At 35.3% G+C, this 21,536-nt stretch overlaps 1 protein-coding gene across 1 annotated transcript in view; it reads right to left on the bottom strand.

The window, feature by feature from the left end:
- Window positions 1–17,185, bottom strand: part of LOC119647571 (paramyosin, long form) — a 36,192-nt gene extending 19,007 nt beyond the window's left edge. Inside the window, exons 1-5 of the mRNA XM_038048570.1 lie at window positions 17,030–17,185; window positions 16,676–16,919; window positions 16,316–16,372; window positions 1,644–1,730; window positions 1,385–1,551 (exon numbers count right to left, since the gene is read on the bottom strand). Coding sequence (XP_037904498.1) covers window positions 1,385–1,551; window positions 1,644–1,730; window positions 16,316–16,372; window positions 16,676–16,795 — 431 coding nt within the window. The 5' untranslated portion in view covers window positions 16,796–16,919; window positions 17,030–17,185. The remainder of the gene's footprint in view (window positions 1–1,384; window positions 1,552–1,643; window positions 1,731–16,315; window positions 16,373–16,675; window positions 16,920–17,029) is intronic.
- Window positions 17,186–21,536: the final 4,351 nt, after the last annotated feature.

Below are 21,536 nucleotides of genomic sequence, written 5' to 3'. Positions count from 1 at the left end.
ACTATTCCTACCAAATTAAACTCTATGCTATAATTACAGGCTTCACATATGAGTAAATTATTTAATATTATAAATTGGCCAGAACCGAAAATAACTACATGCTGACGTATCTTTTCTAAGTTGAAAATGAACTTGTGAACTATATCCAAGATGCATATTGAATAAATTCACGATAAACGGCTTCAGGTGTGGTTGTTGCTGAATTCTGCAACTAGTAAATGTCAGAAACGTTCGTTTCCAAAATAAACGCCACATAAAAATCCAATTTTCTACAACATTTCCTGAAACATGCTCGACCCAAATGGCTCCGACACTTTTATCACCTGTCTGAGAACATTACCAGAGAATGTGGACGAGGTGCCTTCTCTGGGTGTGGGAGTGCATAAATATCTGCAAGAAAAATTTCTGAATTTCTACAATTTTTAATTTTCTTTGTCGAGAATTTCCGTTTTCCTCTCTTTTCTTCTATCATTCATCTGGTCTTAAGACCAGCAAAGAAAAGCAAGATTGTATCAGATTTCCATCGTGCGAGATAGTTGCTCATGAGCAAGAGAAAGACAAGGAAAAGTGTCGGTTGAGTTTGCTATCAACTGACGGACATATTTGGACCGGAGTACACTTTTCATATTGAGCCAGCTAAGCTAGGCGTGCGCACCGGCGCGAATGGGGTTCTCCTAAAAATAAATCTTTCAGATGACTACTGGCGCGTATGGGATGGGAAAGCTCGTACTGATCAGATGCTATTGGTCACGGCGGATGGATGTTTCTTGATTTTTGCAAAGATTTGGTAATTATTAGGGACTGGTGAGATAGCTGGGGATGTCCATTGGCATATATAGTAATAGAATCAAGTGAAAAGTGACCAATTTCCAGAACAGTTGGCCTATGTTGGGTGAAGGTTGATTGTTCCCATATCTTTGTTAATGAACGCAAGGCAATGATATAAGAAAACGTTGGAATCCATGAAACTTAAGTGAACTTGGCGAATACTTCTAGATCATGGATGGTAGATAGTTGAACCCCTTATAAGCTGGAGGAGGAAAAACTCGCCCTGCCTTATTTGTTTGAATGCGTGCATTTCGAAATTGCAAAACTCCATTTGTGGCTTTTAGAATGAGACTTAAAAATTATCATGAAGTAGAAACTGTTATAACCTGCGGAGGGTTTCTAACATTTCCTAAAAAAGAAGAAAGAAAACTCAAACTACAATGCGTAAGTAAGTTTAGGAAGAATTTTACATAGATGTATACTTGAGCGGTGTACACGCCAATGGAACTGCATGATCAGTCCAACCTATGCTCAATAAGGATATGAAGGAACCAGATAGACAACTAACGGTAAACAAGGAAGGGTCCAGAAAAAGTAATATTTTTCATATCTTTACCTAGATTTTGCCTTTGTTAGAAGATCAATTTGTTCTTGGAAATCGGCCATGATTTCCTGGTGCTTCTTCTTAAGCAAATGTGCGGTTTCTTCTGATTCCAAGTGAACATCTTCAAGAAGTTTACGCAACTTGGTCAATTCAATATCACGTTTGCGGTTGGCCTCGAACTGAAAATGTATTAAACGGAAAATTAATGTTTTTTTTCACTTTGAAAAAGAGTTGGGAGAATTTGAGTCCTAGGATTCAGATGGTTATTTACCTGTGATTCAGCACCTCCTTCGGCTTCCTCAAGACGTTCTGACATTTGAATAACCTGAACGCTGAGATCGGCCTTCTCACGTTCGATCTGGAATTAAGAGGGTAAAATGCAAGTCAGTAAAGAAAAATTGAATCTTCAGTGCTGTCAATATGTTATTAATCGCGCTAGTTTTGGCTTTTGCTATGTTAATGTCCGTTAGTAAAAATACAGTCTTTGTATCAAAGTGTTAACTTTCCCCATTGTAAGTTTGACGATGGTGAATTGTACCTTTTTTTTGGATTGGATTGGAACCATATATAATTCAGTATTCATTTTGGTAACTTCGTATAATTATGATTATCAGAGCCTAATAAAATTAGCGAGGCGGAACATGCTCCCTCCAATTGGATACTAGATATCACAACTCTTGTGATTTTTCCACAAATAAACAACGAAAAAAATAATTCCTCCGCCAAATTTACTTTTATTTATAATCTTTTCTGTCAGAGTTGAAATTGCGCCATTTCAGACAAGACTTTTCCAACCCGCTGGAGAATTTTTTAAGTAGTGAACTCGATTCAGACGGATTTGCAGGTGATCTTTGAATGCTCAATGGAGTTTAATTTTCATTAATCGTCAACAAACAATTCAGATTTATTTTCTTTTAATTACCCTCAGTATTTTTCATCCGGATAGCGATATGTGCTGTGAAGGCAACTCGACAGGTATTCTTTGAGAGTTCACTTCAGTAGGTTAATTTTGGCCAGTGTTGCGAATATTCTCCCCTCCATAGTCTGTATACAATGGAACGTAAATCTTACGCTCGTAAACGTATCGTCCCTAGGTTCACAGATATGAACCATCTAAATGCCTTAAGGTCTTTTTTCACTTAGAATTGTGATTGTGGAACTGCTTTTGTCAGTTGAAATTCGGTCACAAATTCTTCTGAAAGAAATTTCCTACATTGGGCGCCATTGTGTGATTGTATTTGTATTCAGATATACTTCCCCTAATAACGGTTGAACAGCTACTACAACTAGTTCAGACCTCAACTTTATGTATAACACAACAAGGCACACCTTCTTCCTGTTTGAGTTGAAGGCCTTGATCGAGAGTAATCATCATCATCATAAACGGCGCAATAACCGGTATCCGGTCCAGACCTGCCTTAATAAGGAACTCCAGACAGGCCTGTTTTGCGCCGAGGTCCACCAATTCAGGATTTGCCTCGTCTTCCTTTTCTACCATAGATATTGCCGTTACAGACTTTTGGGCTGGATCATCCTCATCCATACGGATTAAGTGACCCGCCCACCGTAACCTATTGAGCCGGATTTTATCCACAACCTGACGGTCATGGTATCGCTCATAGACTTTGTCGTTATGTAGGCTACGAAATCATCCATTTTCATGAAGGGGGCCAAAAATTCTTCGGAGGATTCTTGTCTCGAACTCGCCAAGAGTTCGCAATTTTTCTTGCTTAGAACCCAAGTTTCCGAGGAATACATGAGGACTGTAAGATCATTGTCTTGCACAGTAAGAGCTTTGACTCTATGGTGAGACGTTTCGAGCGGAACAGCTTTTGTAACCTGAAATAGGCTCTGTTGGCTTCCAACAATCTTGCGCGGATTTCATCGTCGTAGGTGTTATCGGTTGTGATTTTCGACCCTAGATAGGAGAAATTATCAACAGTCTCAAAGTTGTAGTCTCTTATCTTCATTCATCCCGTTTGACCAGTGCGGTTTGATGTTGTTGGTTGGTTGGTTTTCGGTGCTATATTGCTATATTTCGTCTTGCCTTTATTGATGTGCAGCTCAAGATCTCGCACCGCCTGCTCGATCTGGATGGATCGAGAGTAATGTCAACGACAAAATCTGGACCTTATTGGCGACAATATAAGCTTTCTTAAGCCTACCAAGTGCATTTCTTCTAAAAATTCACTTCTAACTACTAAAACTTCTTCATCTCAGTCAAATAGTCTGGTGGCAAAAAAGCAGTGAGTGGTTTTTGGCGTGATTTCCTTGATCGCATGTTAAAACTTAAATCACCTAAATAGAAGTTTGCATTTTCCAGAGACTTGTGAGATGCTCATCTTTCATCTGAAAAATGCGAACGCCTACGTGGACCGTTCTTTTGAAAGTTACAAGTTATAATACATTAAATTAGCATAGACTTCACTGACACTGATAGCTAAAAGCTCACGAGCCTTTATGATCTTAGTTCCTAATCAAATTTCGGAAGCTCGGAAATTTTCGAAGAAGGACTGTTCAAAGAATTTGTGACTGTTTGAGCTCAAATTAAATTTCTTGTATACAGCGTAACGACCAGATGCTTGCAATTTGATAAATGTGGTAAGACTATAAGGGAGAACTCAGAATAACATTCTCGATTTGACTGAGACCCTTTATTTTTGCATCCCTGAATAGAATATGATGCTGATGATGATTATGCAAGTTAAAATAACTATATTTGGCCGTTAGCTCCATTTTATTTGGCTAGTTTTAATACAGGAATGAATCCTCCGAATATTTTTGTGGCTACAGAATTTTGATTTTTAATGTTTAGCAAAAGGTTGTTTATATAGAAAATAATTTCCACATGGTAAAAATTGAGCTTAAATTATAAACAGTTAGTTTCAAATAAAGGAAACTGAATGAAGTTCCTATGCATGCTGCATTATTATTGATAACTGTCTTAATGAACACCTTCATTTTTTTCATCCTTATTGAAATGTCTACTTCTGCCACTTTCTTATCTTCTTCTTCTTCGCCCCAGAAACCGTAAGAATGCGAAATTTGAGAGTCATTGGTTCTTAACTGCTTTATTTCCTTCTAAGTAACTAAGAATTCTTTAGATAATGCACTGCATTCGTCGTGAAAGAAGTATGAAAGCGTTAAGACAAAGTTGAGCCAGGGAACGCCCCCAACAACCCCTTAAATGTATAAAATTGGAACACGAAAAAATAGGAAAGAGACTACAGGAATGGTTAAACTAACCAATAGAAAACCAAACTACAAGTAGACAAAAGACCACCCTCCCTATTATTGCGAATTTAAAAGTCGCTATACACGGTCCAGTAGGACTGTCAGTTACGCCTGAATAACTCACAGTCCATCCGGCCGCCTGTTGCACTGAAAATACCATATAAGTATTGGCCGTGGACGGTGCTGAGACGTAAACTTGAAATATTTTGGTGTGTAAGCATTTAAAACAGAACCCTCACAACCTAGGCGGCCTGTCTGGAGATCATTGGTCGGGCGCCTCAACCCACACGTGTACCGGTTTTACTGGTCTCCTTTCTGGGTAGCCGGATAGCACAATGGTTTCTCAATTGATCACAGGCCAACTGAACAGTCCAAATTGACAAGTCAGGCAGATCCCAGATATGTTCCGGCCGTCGTTAACTGCCCACTGTTCAGGCGTTACTGCCAAGTCGACCTGATCGTGTATGCAGGCATGAAATGATTCTGGTTGCAACGATGTTATGTCATCCGGAAGTACCTTGAAAAATGAGAATTTGCGAGAAATCATAAACAAGTTGCCTATTAGACGGAACGAATCGACAACATCACCTATATTGCGTAAATATAATAATTGCAATAATAATTTGCTTACCCTTATGGGGATAAATAATAAAAAATAATAAAAAAGCAGAAAAAGTTATTTACACTCCAGGTCTGCTTCGGAGAGCATGCTTATTTTTCTAGCAAATATTTCGAAAAACTACTGGCTTTAGACTATCTATTTGTATTTATGGTGCTATGTTATAAAGGGTGAATGGAATGACACCGAAAGTTTAAGGAATGGCATTTTTAGAGTTTTTGCCTTTGACTTTTAGTGCCTATATTTAGGAGGATAAACTCAACTTAAGATTCAGAAATGACTATTTTTTAATAAATTTATATTTATCAATTATATAATTGTTGTAACTATTTTAATATATTAAAGCATAGTGATGTTTTCCTTATTATAACAATTACTGTGTACATTTCGAAATGCAGATTAATTAATGCAAATTTTCATACTTTAAAAGTTCGCGAAGTATTCGAGTAACGTTTCGAAGATACTTTTGTATTAGTTATTAAACCTCTAAGCAACAGTATTATTAAAGTAGATATATACATTGTATAATAACTCGAAGCTATAAAATAGTAATACTAATTCAAAGGAATATGGAAACGAGTCTGCAATGTGAAGAAAATACAATTAAAAATCCAATCTATTCTTGACCACATCCTCCCATTCAAAGTTAATTATTTTGGAAGAACTTATTGCATTCTTCCACATTTTAATTGGAAGCAAACGTGTTTATTTCATTTTTTTTTGAGGAAACTGTTCTAATTTTCATTTGCACACATAGTTTTGAAAAAGCACCAAATTATTCGCAATTGTTCATATAAATTATTAATAAACAAGGTGGTGATTGCACCCAGCAACGGTGCAATATAAAGCCCGCTAAAATATTTACAACCCCTATTTCAAAATGTTAACATGACTTCGGTGCCAAATTGAAAGATAAAATTAAATATTTGGAAAATAATATTTCTTTTCATACAATGTTACTATGAGTAATGTAGGGAAGTTAAAAATATTTCTGGCCCAATGTGTTATGAATATTGAAATATTAGTTTGATTAATCGAGAGAATTTACTGAAAATAATTGAGGATATAGTTTACAATTTGAAATATTTGAAAATATAATTTTTGATTTAAATTAATTTCGATTTGAAAATGAATTTATAAGACAGGTTATGAGTAAACCGATTTATTTGAATATTTTGAATCAGATAATGACTAATATATTCACAAAATGTAAATGAGAATTTTCCTAAATTATATATCTGCCATTCATTACTTTGGGGGGGGGGGGGGATACATGATTTTTTTTTTCATTTCATTTACAATACGTCTTCCCATCAGTTCCAATATTATTACAGTGAGTGATAAGCTTAAAGCAGCGGGACAGACACAAAGATATCAATATACATTTCGCGACCGGGATCTGATCCCGAACTGCAATGTCGAGAGGCAGACATTTAACCAATTAGTTTATCATACCTCCGATTATTATTGATTCCTTTCCAAGATTTTTTTTATGATTAGCTTTAAGTAGGAAACTTTTTAATAGAAAACTACATTTTCAAAATCATCCACCATGTTCGGCATGACTTTTGCTCTTATGTTCAAACTTATTTCCCGATGAATGGAGAACGTTATACGGCGGCTATTCAAAAGTCTTCCGTCTTCTTCTTCTTATTAATTAATTAAAATAATGTACCTTTCATTTTGGAACGGATCTTACACTATATATATTGGTGGTTCCGATCATCGAAAATGGAAGGGGTTTTTGATGAAATAGAGCGAAAATAAATTGGATATATATATCTAAGTATATTATGGGCAAAATGCATGCTTCTTCTGCTTAATTCCAAGTTTTCCTTCCTAGGAAATCGATGAAAACCAATCTCACTTTGCGTCTATCTTCAGGTCTGTATTCAATGAGGCCTTCACAAAATTAGATATGAGGCTCCTAAGTATCTTTACTTCTTGATTAAATTGAATCGGGTTTTGAGCTCGGTCAACCCGGGGGTGGACTTATGCTTGGTTCCAACTGGATGTCGATATCCAAAGATAGCAAAGGTAGTCGCATCCACTGGTATGTACGCTACATAAGCACTTAGCATAGACTGGTGTTTCCACTTTATGGTGCAAAAGCGTTTTGCTATTTTTGATTGTCTCATGGCGGTAGAATGAGGCCCTTGGGAGGGAATGTACAGAAATTTATTTGTCTTTTCTTTACTAATTATTATTTCCATATTGATTGGTACCAGGCTATTCAGAGGATAATACAATAAAATCAGTTTTACTTAAACGTACTTCGAATGCTCAGCGACATTTCCAAGGTATTTCTGTCTTGATTTTCGTATTATGCAAGCTACATTCACCTCTTTTTGTGGTACGGTAGCTTACTACTGCACTCGCTACAATGATAAGGTAAACTTCACTATTGACAGAGGTTTAGCTGCGAGCCCCGATCATCCTATAAGTGACGCTTGTACTTTCTTATAGGAGGAAAAGATTTTTCATGGAGAGCCATGAAATGTAGTAAAATGACTACTATTGCCTTTGACTTCGAGATAGGTTTTCTGAATTTAAGAACACAACCAACATGCATGGTCATTTTATCTAGACCGCCATATCGCGGAATATAGTAAGAAGATAATTTTTATTTTTAGTTTTGTGTAAAACAAAATTTTATTGAAATCGGTTCATTGCCTGTCTGTTTGTCGCATGCTATTTTCTTAGAAATGGTTGTAGCATGTGAGGTCATGTGGGGTATCAAATGAAAGGTCTTGGTTAGTACTTTCCAATCCAATTTACATTCGTTGGAGAGGTGGGCAGTATATATAAGGTAGTGAGTATGAGGGCTCTAAAGAGATATTTATTTCACGGGCCTATTCTGAAAAACTATCTAAAACGAAAAATCTGAAAAAATCACCAGTTCCCCGTTCCAATATCTGTTCAAATAAAGTGGGGAACAACATATTACTATGTTTAGGGAAATTTGCGAGAAACTACTTATAAGTTTATTCTAGAGACAATAACTTTATTGATAAATGGTTTAGTTTTATTTCCTGCTTTGGGGTGAATTATACTTCTTTGATAGTTTATGTTTCAAGACTTATTTTTAATAAAAGGCGTTGTGGCTAGGTGCTAAAGAGGGCTGAAAGACATTGTGTGAAACCTGTAACGATGGCACGTAGGTATATTTAACCCGATATGCCTCACAAAGAGGTCAATGACAATTAACCGTGTACAACGTATTAAATTAAAGTATAACAAATAATGCCAGAGCTGTTGTGCCCCATCATTTTTTAGTCATCTGTTCGGGTTAGAGTATTCAGCATGTTGAGTTTAGCTCTCTTTAGAGGGGAGACGATTCGCCATATTTTTCACTTATAAGGCTTAGCGTGGTTTGTGAAGAAAAAAAAATTGATGTGAAGGGTTTAGATGTTTTACAGTTTTTTCTCCTTTCCCTTTCAATTTAACTTTCTCACTTCTAATGATCAAATATTTCTTGGGTGACAGTTTCATTTTCCAATCAGCCAGGTATTTGTTGCAATCAGTATTTCCCTTCCACAAAATCTTTTACTAAAGTTGTTGGGCTGCAAAGTGTATATTACTAGTATTATTGACAACCGTCGTCGTATTATCACAGATTATCTTTCTGTCCTTGAGATTGATTTAAGGGGCTGAGTAAAAGACCATTCCATGTTGACTTCTGCCATCAACGACGGTGGAGCTAGGAAAGTGGTAAATATTGGGCCAGCATAATCACTTGCCACTTGTTAGATGTACTCGTCGACACTTGCTATCAAGGTGATTTTGAAATGGTTGCTAAGGTTTTTGAAATTTTCGATGATTAAACTACTTACTTTTGAGAAACCGCGACTAGGTTTTTGGAGGACAAAATTTGAATAAATGCGGCTAGCTCCTCTGAAACCCGAATAAAGTGACTTATATAAAAAGAAGGATTGAGAAATTGCTCCTTTGCTTGGCACCAGCATAGAGCAGCTACAGATGGTGTTATGACGGATAGAAATGAATTCTTAAGACCTTTTATGATACTTGGAGGTAGAGTTGTATCCAAGAAGCAATAACTTGAGTGAAGTTTCTCATAGACTCCTTGTTTTATCCTCCTTAGAAATAAGCGTTAATAATGCATATCGCATTCTTCTTGCTGAAACAGAGTTTCCTTCAAGTATAGTTTTCTGTCCTCTTCCTTATTAATCTGCCATTAAATTTTCTACCTTTTTAAGGTTTTGCGTGAAACAAAACCTCATTAAAATCGATTCAATATGTGGGTGTCCGTCTGCCCATCTGTGTGTCTGTCTATTACACCTGGCTGGACCTATTATCCCGACATTTGGTGAGAAGGTGTCGTGAGTGGATAATAAACAAATAACAAGTCCCGCCATTTATTGTTGAATTTACATGCGAAAGGAGGGAGCCATTTTTTTCACAGAATATGGTCATGTAGGGTATTAAAAGAAAGGGTTTGATTAATATTCTTCGCTATATGGAAGATATGGATATAATTTGCAGGACTTTCTATCTACATAGTGAAGGGCTTTTTTTCGTTTGAGTTTTGCCGAAATACGCTGCCTTATCTTTGTGTAAATAACATTTCTTTTGTGATCATTTTGTTTTCTGTTCTTCTTTGTAGATAGTGTGCTTTAAATATTCATGGAAATACGAAGGTGTTTGGTTATTACTATGCCTCCATCCATCACAATATTCCTACATCATCTAACTTTAGATTTTAAAACGATTTTAAACGAAGGAAGATTGGCATTTTTAGTGTCCCTTTCTGATTTTTGTAGTCTGTTATCCTATACTATATACTGAGATGGCAAATGACTTTTTTAATGACTGAATTTTTCATATGTTTAAAGTTCGTATTTTTGCTAGGAGTGAGGTTTTGTGTATCATTTTGCTGGGGGCTTAGAGAAGAAAACTAGGAGGAAGTCCCAAAAATGATTGATATTATGAGGCCGTGAGTGAGTGAAGCCGCTTTTTTGGTGTTTCGTTTCGTTCGGTACTGTGGGCGTGGTCAGCCCTCTTACTTTCTTTTTTAAAAATCGTCGTAAAATTTACTAAACTGATTAGCAAAATTGTGTTAACTTTCACTTTGAAGAGTTGTGCTCCAGTGAAGCGGGTATGGCTCTGCTCTTGTAATTGACAAAATTTAACCCGGGAAGATTTTTAATCAGTTACACCACTTCATATTCATAATCTGCCATGATCCAAAGAGTAGCGTATCAGAATAGTTTTAGGATAATAAATAGGCCAAACAATTACTTATTTCACGCTGATCGGCTTTTGGAATGATTCAGGATGTCATTGTCGATTCTGAGAGATACATATTGTATGTTTTTACGGAATCAGATTAACCCATAATTGACGGGGCTATGATAAGGATGACTGGGGCGTCAGGTTTGCAATCTCCACGTCATGCCCCGGGTCCGAATCCCGTCGATAGTCGTGGATGTTTGTTATTGTGTAAATACCTGCGGATTTATAGTACAAAAGGCGAACTAAAGTCGTAATTGCTGGAATTACGACTTCCTTTTCCTCTGTTTGATGTTGCTTTGCGCGATATTGGTAAATAACGGATGAAGCAAACTAGAAAGCTTTCGTAAAAGCACCTGAGTTTTTCTCTCCGTTCAGTACTATTGGATATTAGTATAAATGGTCATCTTTTGGATCGTTATAGTTGCCTTTCACAGACTTCGCAGATTACTACACAATTTTTAGCGCTCTATTTAACGTTTAGTGCCCCAGCATTTTATCAATTTTCTCGAGAAATCATACTCGTAAGCTGAGCATTACATTTTCCACCTGAAAAAGCGCGGTGACATTAAGTCATCATACACCCTTGTTCTCGGTTGAAAGCAAAGCTCGATCACCTTTTCTGCGTCGTGAGTTAGCTTTATCCCTAATACCATAAAAATACTGTGAAAATATGGTGATTTTCTTTCTTTCATCATTTCATTGGTTTTTCCAAAGGTTGTCCTACATAAGTTAAGTAGTCTCAGTTTGTAGTTGAACTGACTGCCCTAAATTTGGTGTCAAGGGTTTAGGCATTCAGCATGGAGTGTTAATGTGGTTGAAAGATCATTCTGGAGTAGATTTTTGTCAAATAAGAGGGCTGGTCTTTTGAGGAACACAAAACTCAACTTATTGGAAATGGCGCCCAATGTGGGATGGTTTTAGTAGAAAGTACTCGACTCAGTTATAGAACTTTGAACTGTTCCATTGATTCAAATTGCATACTGAAGCCAACTTTTATCAATACCTTGTGGATTGTAAGTTTTGGGATTAATATTGATTTTATTGCACCCTAAAGGATTTAAGCTTGACAAGTTGTTGATTGATATATGCCAAAGGGAATACCAAAGGCTGCTCGAGACAGTTGTTGTTTTATTCACTGTTTTGTGAAATGGATGGATTGATGGATGTTTTATTGACTATCTTCGGAAAAAGGAGGAAATCAGACGAAATCGTTCAGTAGTGTGTATGTACTGTAATATTTCTATAAACCATCCAACCGTCCAAAAACGGTTCCCTTAGATACTTAAACATTGCTGATTTCACCATTTATGAAAATGTTTTTTAGTTTGGATCTATATTCTACCAGTGAGAAAAGTCAAGAAATCATAGTAAATCATAATAACGAACTTTGGAAGAAGAGGGCCCCCTCCCTCGGGAGTGAGAAAGAAATAGACATAGACAAAGATTAAAGATTTGGCCCGAAGAAAATGGAAATGAATCAATTGTTTTGCCTGGGCAAGTTGGTGGATAACATTTATAATGTTGTTACTGGAATGATCGAATTTATTTATTGTAGGAGTAATGTAATATACGAAGATATTGTAGTTCAACATCTGAATGTTCTCGATACAAAACAGGTTTGAGATAAATTTAAGTCATCGATAGAAAAAAGATACTATTTTGAATTTTAACAAGTGAAGAAGGGGGGGGGGGGGGAGAAGAATGAAGGAGCATCAAATTTGCCTGTAAATATATTTACGTTGGATAATGAAATGTGCAAGGATGGTGAGAGTGGCCAATTTATATTATTTGGAAATACTATTTTCAGGGGAAGGGAGGCCGAAAAGGACGACCAAAAGGTATTGCTTGCATAGGGATGATTTTTTCAATTATATTTATAACATTATATAATGTTGGCTTCAATATGATAATTTCAAGACATATAGTGTTTTTCAGTATATGAATTTCGCTGAATTCATTTTGAAAATATTTGGACCATTCAGAATTTATGTATATAATCTTTTCATTTATCTCTTTTCCGGTGATGTAATTGTTTGTTGTCGCTCCCAATTGTACGTAATATCGCGGAGCTGTTTTCAATTAGGACAGGATATGCTAAGCACTTTTCAATTACTGAAAAGCATAGTTCATTCTGACAGAAATATCTCAAAAACTTTGAAACTATTGTCAATGTTTATTTTTAACTCCATCACAGACTTTGTCATTGAACTATTTAGAAAAAATTCCTTCTGTAAAAAAGCAGCTCCAGTTTTAAAAATAATCATATTTGCCATACATCTACATATTTCTGTGCATCATCATCATTCGTGTGACATAATTCTAGGTGAGAGACAAGAAAATTTCAGCAGCACAACCACATGCTCATATTTAACATCATCCTCCCCGTGTTTCTTTGCTTCTTAACCGTGCATTCTCGTCTCATATAATTCTGTTGTATATAAATTTGCATACGAAATCTATTTCAAGATTTCTAAAGAGGAATTTTCTTCCTCAAGAATATTTGTTACCGTCTGTATCGGGCTGTGGTGTATAAAAAAATTAAGTGAAATAAATAAAATAATTTCCAAAGTGACTCGGGAAATGATCAACTAAACTAGTTGCCAACATCAGAAATATCTCAGGGAGGCACCTGAAAATTATATTCTTTCTCATTTTGTTTTATTGGGGTGTAATGGAATGTTGAAAAAATTGAAAATTGTTATGGTTGTTTTATTTTTGATTAGTTCAATCCTCTTTCGAAATTGCTCAATATCTGCCTCATCGCCAGGTACATGACGAGAAGGTGGAAACTTCGAAAATCATCCGGGAAAATGGAGTAATGAAATGAAGCAAACCAATAAAAAAAACTAAAATTAAATTCATTTGAGAAGAAAAAAACTTATTCACCTTTTTACACAATTATTTCAGTGTATAAGAGTGTCAGAAAATTTGGAAATGTGTTACACTCGGGTTTCTTCATATATTTCAAGTTGTCCGCTCCTATATATTTCATATTTGAAATCTATGCCTGAATGCATGTGTATGTGTGTACTGTTTGAATATAGTGCACGTTTTGATCGAGCGAGTTTTACGTTATTCCGGTTGCGGTAGAGCAGTGATCATGTTCTTGGGAAAATCATGTGTAGGTGTCTCAATGATGATGATAATTATTATGGGGTGGAGATGCACAACTACAGATACAGGAGGAAAAAATTTCTTTAAAAATGTTTTAGAGAAAGAGGAAAATAAAAAGAACAAGCGGGGGTTTTGAGAAAGCAATAAATTCGCTTAATAGAAATTTTGAAAGAGGTGAATATGGTGGCGAGTTAGTCAGCCGCTGAGGAGATGAAGAAAAGACTTTTTGAATATCAGATTGCATGGTTTCTGGGTGTTGGTGTGGGAGTAGATGAAGAGGGTGTTATATATTTTCTTTCCTGTTGGGAAGTCATAAGTGAAAACTTTGCAGATGGGCTGTGAAATATGGAAGGATATAAAGTAATCATGATTCAAGGGATGACTAACTACAACTGGTTGTTTTGTCTGTCAAAAACGTTTGGCAGCCATTTTGTTTCCTTAGATATTTGGCAAACCTTACGAGGAAGGAAATGCTATGTTTGATTATTTTCTCAGCCTTCTTGATCCAAAGGAAATTTGATTATAATTTGGCTCCATCTTGACTTTTGTGAAGTAAAATTCCTCATCTTACTGTGATAATTCATTCTAATTGTTGGTATGGTTTTCAGGTCAGTGATAATAATTTGGAAAAAACTATAATTCAAGTAAAAATATAAAGAAAGATAAAAGACGAGACCGGGTTTAAATTATACAAATTACTGTCAACCATTAGCTCCACGCTTTTATGTGCAGTTGAGAAATTAGATCGTGAATGCACATGACATATGTATGTTTATAATTTCAGATGACTTTAATGAATGTTTAAATTTATAATACCAGTTTCTCATCAAGGAAGAAGAAAGAGAAAATGATAGCTGCTTTTTTTACAGAATAATTGTGCCTTATTTTTAATGCCTAGTTTTTACTTGGGTAAATGAAATATATCAAATTCGAGGGTTTTTCATTAAATTTATATACTAAAATTATTATAATTATTTTCATGTGAGTGATATTTTCGCTCAATTTTAATTTTTTAGATTACAGACAAAAAGAAAACAGACTGTTTAGTTTGCCTTCACTAGGATGAGATATTTAAAAATACAATTTTAGATTAGAATTCTAGAATTAGAATTTATAATTTAATGGTTATATTTTGAGCCGTTTAGTACTAATCGCGGCTTCTTTTGTCTACTATTATGAAAATTATTGGTAAATAAATCATTTAATATTAAAAACGTCTTTCCACTTTAGGAAGGATGGCTAGATGTCTTTTTAAGGTTTTTTTTAAGTGTTTCTTTGATAGATTGCTGATTTCAAGCTTCAGGGACTGAAAACTCGATTAATTATCCAAAATCATTGATGAATTTATTTAATGTTAAACCATAAATAAATCTAATAAATCAATTTCGATATAATCCTTTATATACTTTTTATGCCGGTAGATTATTCTCGAATACAAATTTTGGATCATATCCAAAACTCTTAGTATCACAATCCAGACAAATAAAAGCGTTCTGACAGAAAACTCCAAAAATACAAAGGTGTAATAGATATCCATTCCATTCATCCTGAGTCATACAATTTTTAACTCTATCGAAAAAAATATTCAACACCACCAAATGCAGTTTGGATAATTCTCCTTTAAATATACAAATACAGCGGTGAGTGTTAAAACTTTGAGGTATTTAGATAAATACATTCATTCGTTCAGGTATTTTTCATCATACAAAAAACCTGAGCATTTCATGCGTGTGTACTTTTATTTATACTTTAGATTAGAGATTTAGATATTTTTTATTTAGACCTGTACAACGCGCATAAATTGAGCAAAAAAAGCTATACAGATCAGAAGCCAGGAAAATAGTATTAAAAAAACTTTCGTTAGGAATCGAGAAATTCCGAAAAATTTCACACATTTACATTTCATCCATTGGTCATTAAATATTTACGTGAAAATGAGGTGAGATGAGAGCTAGAGAGAGTCAAACTTATATTTCTCTACTAATTTTAGATTTTCGAGAATTTTTTTTTTAAATATATTTTACCGAATAGTATTCACGGCAGTCTTTTTAGGAAATCAATAAATACTTCTCATCGGGTTGGATGGCGTATAATGGAAAATTGCATAATGATGGTCAGGAGGTCAGTGATTGGTCTTGGAAATTATTTTTATTTCCATATTTTTAATTTTTTTTTCCAAAATTAGTATGATGGTGAACTACATTAATTTTAAATTGCAGCCACTTTGGTTGGTCTTATAATTTCTATTTTAGTCTTGCGGTTAAGTTTTTGGAGGCTGGAAGTTCAATCCTAACTTTCCCCCGCCCCTTCTCAAATGTAGTATGAGGGCTACCCCTTTACGTCATGAACATATAAAACAAATTCCTTTTCTCCCAATTATAATTTGAAGGTTAGAAAATCCGGAACTAAAAATTACAAATTCAATTTCGATTTTCGAAATGCTATTTCTGAAAATTTTCAAGAGTATCTCGTTCGATTTTCAGAGTTCAGTAACAATTCCAAGTGATTGAAGTTCAATGTAGTTAGTACAGCAAATATGTGTGCGTGGAATTGAAATGATCCCCAATACCATCCGCGCAAATTAAATTGCATACAAGCATATCTACTAAGCTATTAAAAGCGACAAGAATTTCTGTCTATTTTATCGAACAATTGTTTATTGTCTTTTATTTGATGTTATTTATTTTAAGCGGCGAAGGTAAAAGCCGATTTGAAGTACTCACCCTTTGGCGCAATTCACGTTCACTCTCAAGATCATCTTGGAGGAGACGAATTTTATCCTGCAAGAACATTTAGTTTCATGTTAATATTATATTCGTTTGATGTTTTTTTATGGATGAAACGGATGATAGTAGTATATTCGATTTTTCTTATTATAGAATCCAAAAGAAAACTAAAATTCATTTTTCATCACTTATAAAAACTCTTTTTTTTGTTGCTTTTTTTTAAATTTTTTTCCAACAAATCCATTATTGTTTCTTCATTTCTTTCACTGAATCATTACATAACACTTTCACTATTTAAAATAATGTCCATCAAGCTGGCATAACGGTGGTTTAACTGATTTTTTTATCGGGTCTTACCTCCAAACGCGAGAGGGCTGCCAAGTCGGCACTGTATTCAATGGCAACATCGGAAGCACCAGCTCCAGTTGAGCTGGCTCGATAAGAGTATTTTGAAGATCTGGCTATTGCTGAAGACATTTTTTCCTCTTTATGATTTTATATTCGATTAATTAAAGAAATCCACAGGGTTTTTCGTTGATGCACACAGATTATAATTTCTCTCACGTGTGAGACTCGTATTCGCAATTATTTAACTTTTTTCCTAGAAAAATAAAATTCAAAATGTTCACACGCGTTCAGAAAAAAAATCAGATTTTTATCTAAATTTCGCGAATTTTTTGTCTATAATTTTTTAATAATTTTTTCCCTTACTTTTTAAATAAACAAACTAAAATACAAATACACAGTGTAGTTGTCACCGAGTCACCGATAATTTTCGTAATAAACGTCGGAGCAAGGCTGGTGATCTACTGATCGCGAGACCTTAGTGTCGTTCGAATTAAGTGTAAGTGAATAGGATCTGAGCTTCGAGATCTCAGATTATAATACTTTGCTGATTACATCAATAAAATGTCTCACCGATTCACCAATTCGTCCGATTTCACACACTCTTAAAATAATTTGTACTATACCGCGCGCATCAAAGGCAATATGGCGTCATTTGAGCGCTTGGTTTGGGTACGTACGTAAAATGCGCGCGCATTTTACAATTTGTATGTGTCCAGAGATTTTGGTGTGGTATGGACGCGCGATGGACGCGGCAAAGAAATCGAGAGCGAAATTTTCTCATAGACATAGAATTTTCCCAAGGAAATATTTTTAGATCTGCGCCTATGGATTTTTCGCCGCCCAGGCTTTTCCACTCTCAACCATATGAAAGCTGTATGACTGTGTATTTTGGAGATTTGTTTTTGTATTGAACACGCTGTTTTTTGAAGTTATTTTTCAAATGCTACAAGCTTTCTATATTTTTGACGGTTGGTGCAACATTTTTAATGCGATGCCAGTGATTCAGAAATTGTTAATTTCCTTATTACTCTGACTCTTCCTTGCAAATTAACCACCTCCCATTTCTCCAAACACCTTATACAATTCCTTTTATTCGCAAGCATTATTTTCAATGGTTATTTGAAACTTATTTCGAATATTTTATTTTTCCACTTCCAAAAATAGATTTTTGTAATTTTTGAAGGCTTCAAAAACATGGATGCCAGTGTGTGCGTGATTCTTTACGTTTCGCCGTTCGTTGCTAATTAACTTCTTCTTACCTATACTAGAATTGTGATAGCGCTTATAAGTAAGAGCGTGTTAAGTAATTCTATTTTTAGAAGGGAAAGATATGTATAAATTGGAATATTCATAACTCACCTGTGGTATGCAGTTTTGGCAAACGGTGTACCGGCTCTTTTGGAATGTCTATCTCTCATATTTTTTTATTAATATTTTAGTTCAGGTATACTTATAATCGATGTTAGCTTCTAAACATTTATAATGTTATGAATTTATCTAGAGGATAAATAATGAAAAAACAATCCCTGAATGACACCGTTTTTTTTAATACATCATTCTAAAAACTCACGAAAATATCACAAATTAACAGTTAAGTTCCTAGAAAAATAGTTTCTAAGTAACTATCATATTTCATTTTACTTCATTTATATTCTGTGTTGTATGTTATTGGCTATTGTATGTTGGATCCAAATAACATTTCTTTGATAGTTTTTATCAATCCTCATTGTTTAGAAGAAAAATTCCTTCAATTTTTTGGAGCTATTGAAAAAGCAGACGAAAAAATGAACATGATTACTTATTTTGATTTGTCACAGAAGTTAAATATATGATTTATGATGATACGCAAGTTTTATTTCAAGAATAATGCTTATTTTACATTTCGTCTTATGCTAGATTGATTTATATGACCCAAATAATAACAGAAACCAAATAATAACAGAAACGAAGGGCCACAAAAAATCCAAACATTGACTGAAGTAAGTAAATTATAATTTTGATTTTGGCATTTTGATTGATTTATATTAAGTTCAATGGTCAAAATTTCCGTTGATATATATATTATTGGATTTTTGATTGCGTTTGTGGCATTTTTTAAATATTATTATACATAATTATGTTGGTTACATTGTACATTATTTTATTACTTAAAACAAAAAATATAAATGAAAATGCTTGGAAAAAACCAATTATAAAAATTTCAAATATGCGAATAATATCCTTTCCTAATTTTTTTTCCTGTATTTATAGGTTTGGTTTTTTGTTTTCAAAATGCATTTATCAAGTTTTAATAGTAGCATGTAATAAACTAGATCCGATAAACATCTAATATTAGTAGAAAAATTCTAGTAAATATTGTTACCTTCAAGTCTATAGCAATTGTAAACTAACCATAAATTAAACTGACCCGAGATGTAATGCTCATAATTAATTTTTGTTTTATCAATATTGTTAATTACTAGAAAAGATCAGAAAAACCTGTTTTTAAAGAGACAAGAAAAGCGAAAATAACATTTTGTATTTCCTAAACTTAATCATTTTTAAAAAAAATTTTAAGTTATTGTTTTTTGAAAAATGTTTTTGTATATTTCTACCTTTCTTTTTTTCATTAACTATAAAATAAATTAATACCGGAATCTGACACCAAAATGGAAATAGTATAAATAAGAATACAATAACAATTAAAATACAAAAAATTTACGAAAAAAAATTACAATTTCTATAGGTCTTTCGGATTTTCAGGCCTTATCTGTAGGGATTTCTTTATGGTTAGACATTTTCAAAAATCATTTTTTTTTTGCATTTTATAATTTTGTTCCAATGCCTCAAGAATGTTGCGTTAAAATTTTTGGAGAAAACTTTTAACAGTTTAGTAATGTTTCGACCATCATACTTGCCAGTTAGGGATAAAAGGCAATAAAAAAAAATGAGGAGAAGGAGAATTTTAAGGTCTGGTATGGATAACCGGCGGGAGTCGTCTGACTAGGTGACTGAGTCGGGCTCCCGTAATGGGCAGCACGGTGTCGAAACTGCTAATCGTGGGCCGCCACAATGACCAGAAACATTGTTCCACCTCTTGCAGCTGTTTCGTGACAATTTGTGGTGACCACTTCGACCGGTTCGCATAGGCAACGGATGAAGCGGACTAAAGAAATGAACTTCTTCATCATCCGTTCCTACTACGAACTACGGCGGGGGCATGCCCAACTTCTTACCGCCCCTTTCAGCACCAGAGAATCGTTGAGCATTTTCCACAATTCGCGTACGTGACTGTGTAGCAAATCGCAAACCAGCATTGCTTTATTACATCCCCAGTGAGACATCCGTAATTGAAATTCTCGACACAGTAAAGTAGAAACTTTCTGCAACGTATGTGAGGAACCAGTGAAGTTCCAGGTTTCCAGGCGTTCAATTTTCTCTCACGGAAGCAAAAGATTATTGAGGTGGAATTTGGGAGTTGCCAACCCAACATACTGAGGGCATGAATTTTATTGAATGTTATCGAAGAGGAGGTTCGACGAGCCGTAAACAGCTTGAAGAACTGGAGGGTCCTGATCTGTATCAGGTGCAGAATTTCTGGTATAAAAAATACCAGTAAACACAGTTGGTTGACACATAGCACCCTTCCTCTCTTCCTTGTCCCTAAAAAGGACACGGTGCAGGACCCCGCGGACACAAGACCGCTCACTTGCTTTTCAATCCTCTACCCCTCAGACCCACAACATTCTGTCTGAGGAGTAGAAAGATTGTGAAAATAACGGGTTGGGAAACCGGAAGCTCGGCTCTTCAGGTATGGGCGGTTTTGTTTGTTTCTTATGTAAGCATATTTGGGTGCAGGACTATCTCATTTGTACGTAGCCGGTTTTCGGTCTAGGCCTGCCTTACTAAGGAACTCCAGACACCGCGGTTTTGCGCCGAGGTCCACCAATTCGACATTCCTAAAAGCTGGCTGGCGTCCTTACCTATGCTATCGCTCCATCTTAGGCAGGGTCTACCTCGTCTTCTTTTTTCTACCATAGATAATGCCCTTATAGATTTGCCGGGCTGGATCATCCTCATCCATACGGATTAAGTGACCCGCCCACCGTAACCTATTGAGCCGGATTTTGTCTACAACCAGACGGTCATTACATCGCTCATAGATTTCGTCGTTATGTAGGCAACGAAATAGTCCATTCTCATGTAGGAAGCTAACAATTCTTCTGAGGATTCTTCCCTCGAACGCTGTCAAGAGTTTGCAATTTTCTTTGCAAAGAACCCAAGTCTCCGAGGAATACATGAGGACTGGCAAGATAATATAAGAACTTTGACCCTATGGTAAAACGTTTCGAGCGAAACAGTTTTTGTAAGCTGAAATAGGGTCTGCTGGCTGCCAATAAGCGCGGATTTCATTGTCATAGCTGTTATCGGTTGTGATTTTCGACCCTAGATAGGTGAAATTTCCAACGGTCTGAAAGTTATAGTCCCAATCTTTTTTGATTTCGTTTGACCGTTCTATGATTTTTGGTGTTGACGTTGCCACAATGTACTTTTATTTTGCCTTCATTAATGTGCTGTCTGAGATCTCGCGCCGCCTGCTCGATCTGGATGAAAGTAGACTGTACATCACGGGTTGCTATTCTGATAATGTCAATATCGTAAGCATAGGCCAGTAGTTGGATGGACTTAAAGAGGATGGTGCCTCTCACATTCACATCTGCATCGCGAATCACTTTTTCCAGGGTCAGGTTAAAGAGCACGCATGATAAGGCATCCCGTTGTCTTACACCGATGATGATGTTAAATGGTTTCGAGAGTGATCCTTATTGCTTTTATCTGGCCTCGCATATTGGTCAGGGCCAGCCTAGTCAGTCTTATCAATTTCGTCGGG

This window comes from Hermetia illucens, chromosome 2 (assembly GCF_905115235.1).
Source record: "Hermetia illucens chromosome 2, iHerIll2.2.curated.20191125, whole genome shotgun sequence".
In the NCBI taxonomy this organism is placed as follows: domain Eukaryota; kingdom Metazoa; phylum Arthropoda; class Insecta; order Diptera; family Stratiomyidae; genus Hermetia; species Hermetia illucens.
The sequence above is the reverse complement of the archived record's forward strand: the minus strand, read 5'-3'. Positions and strand labels throughout refer to the sequence as shown.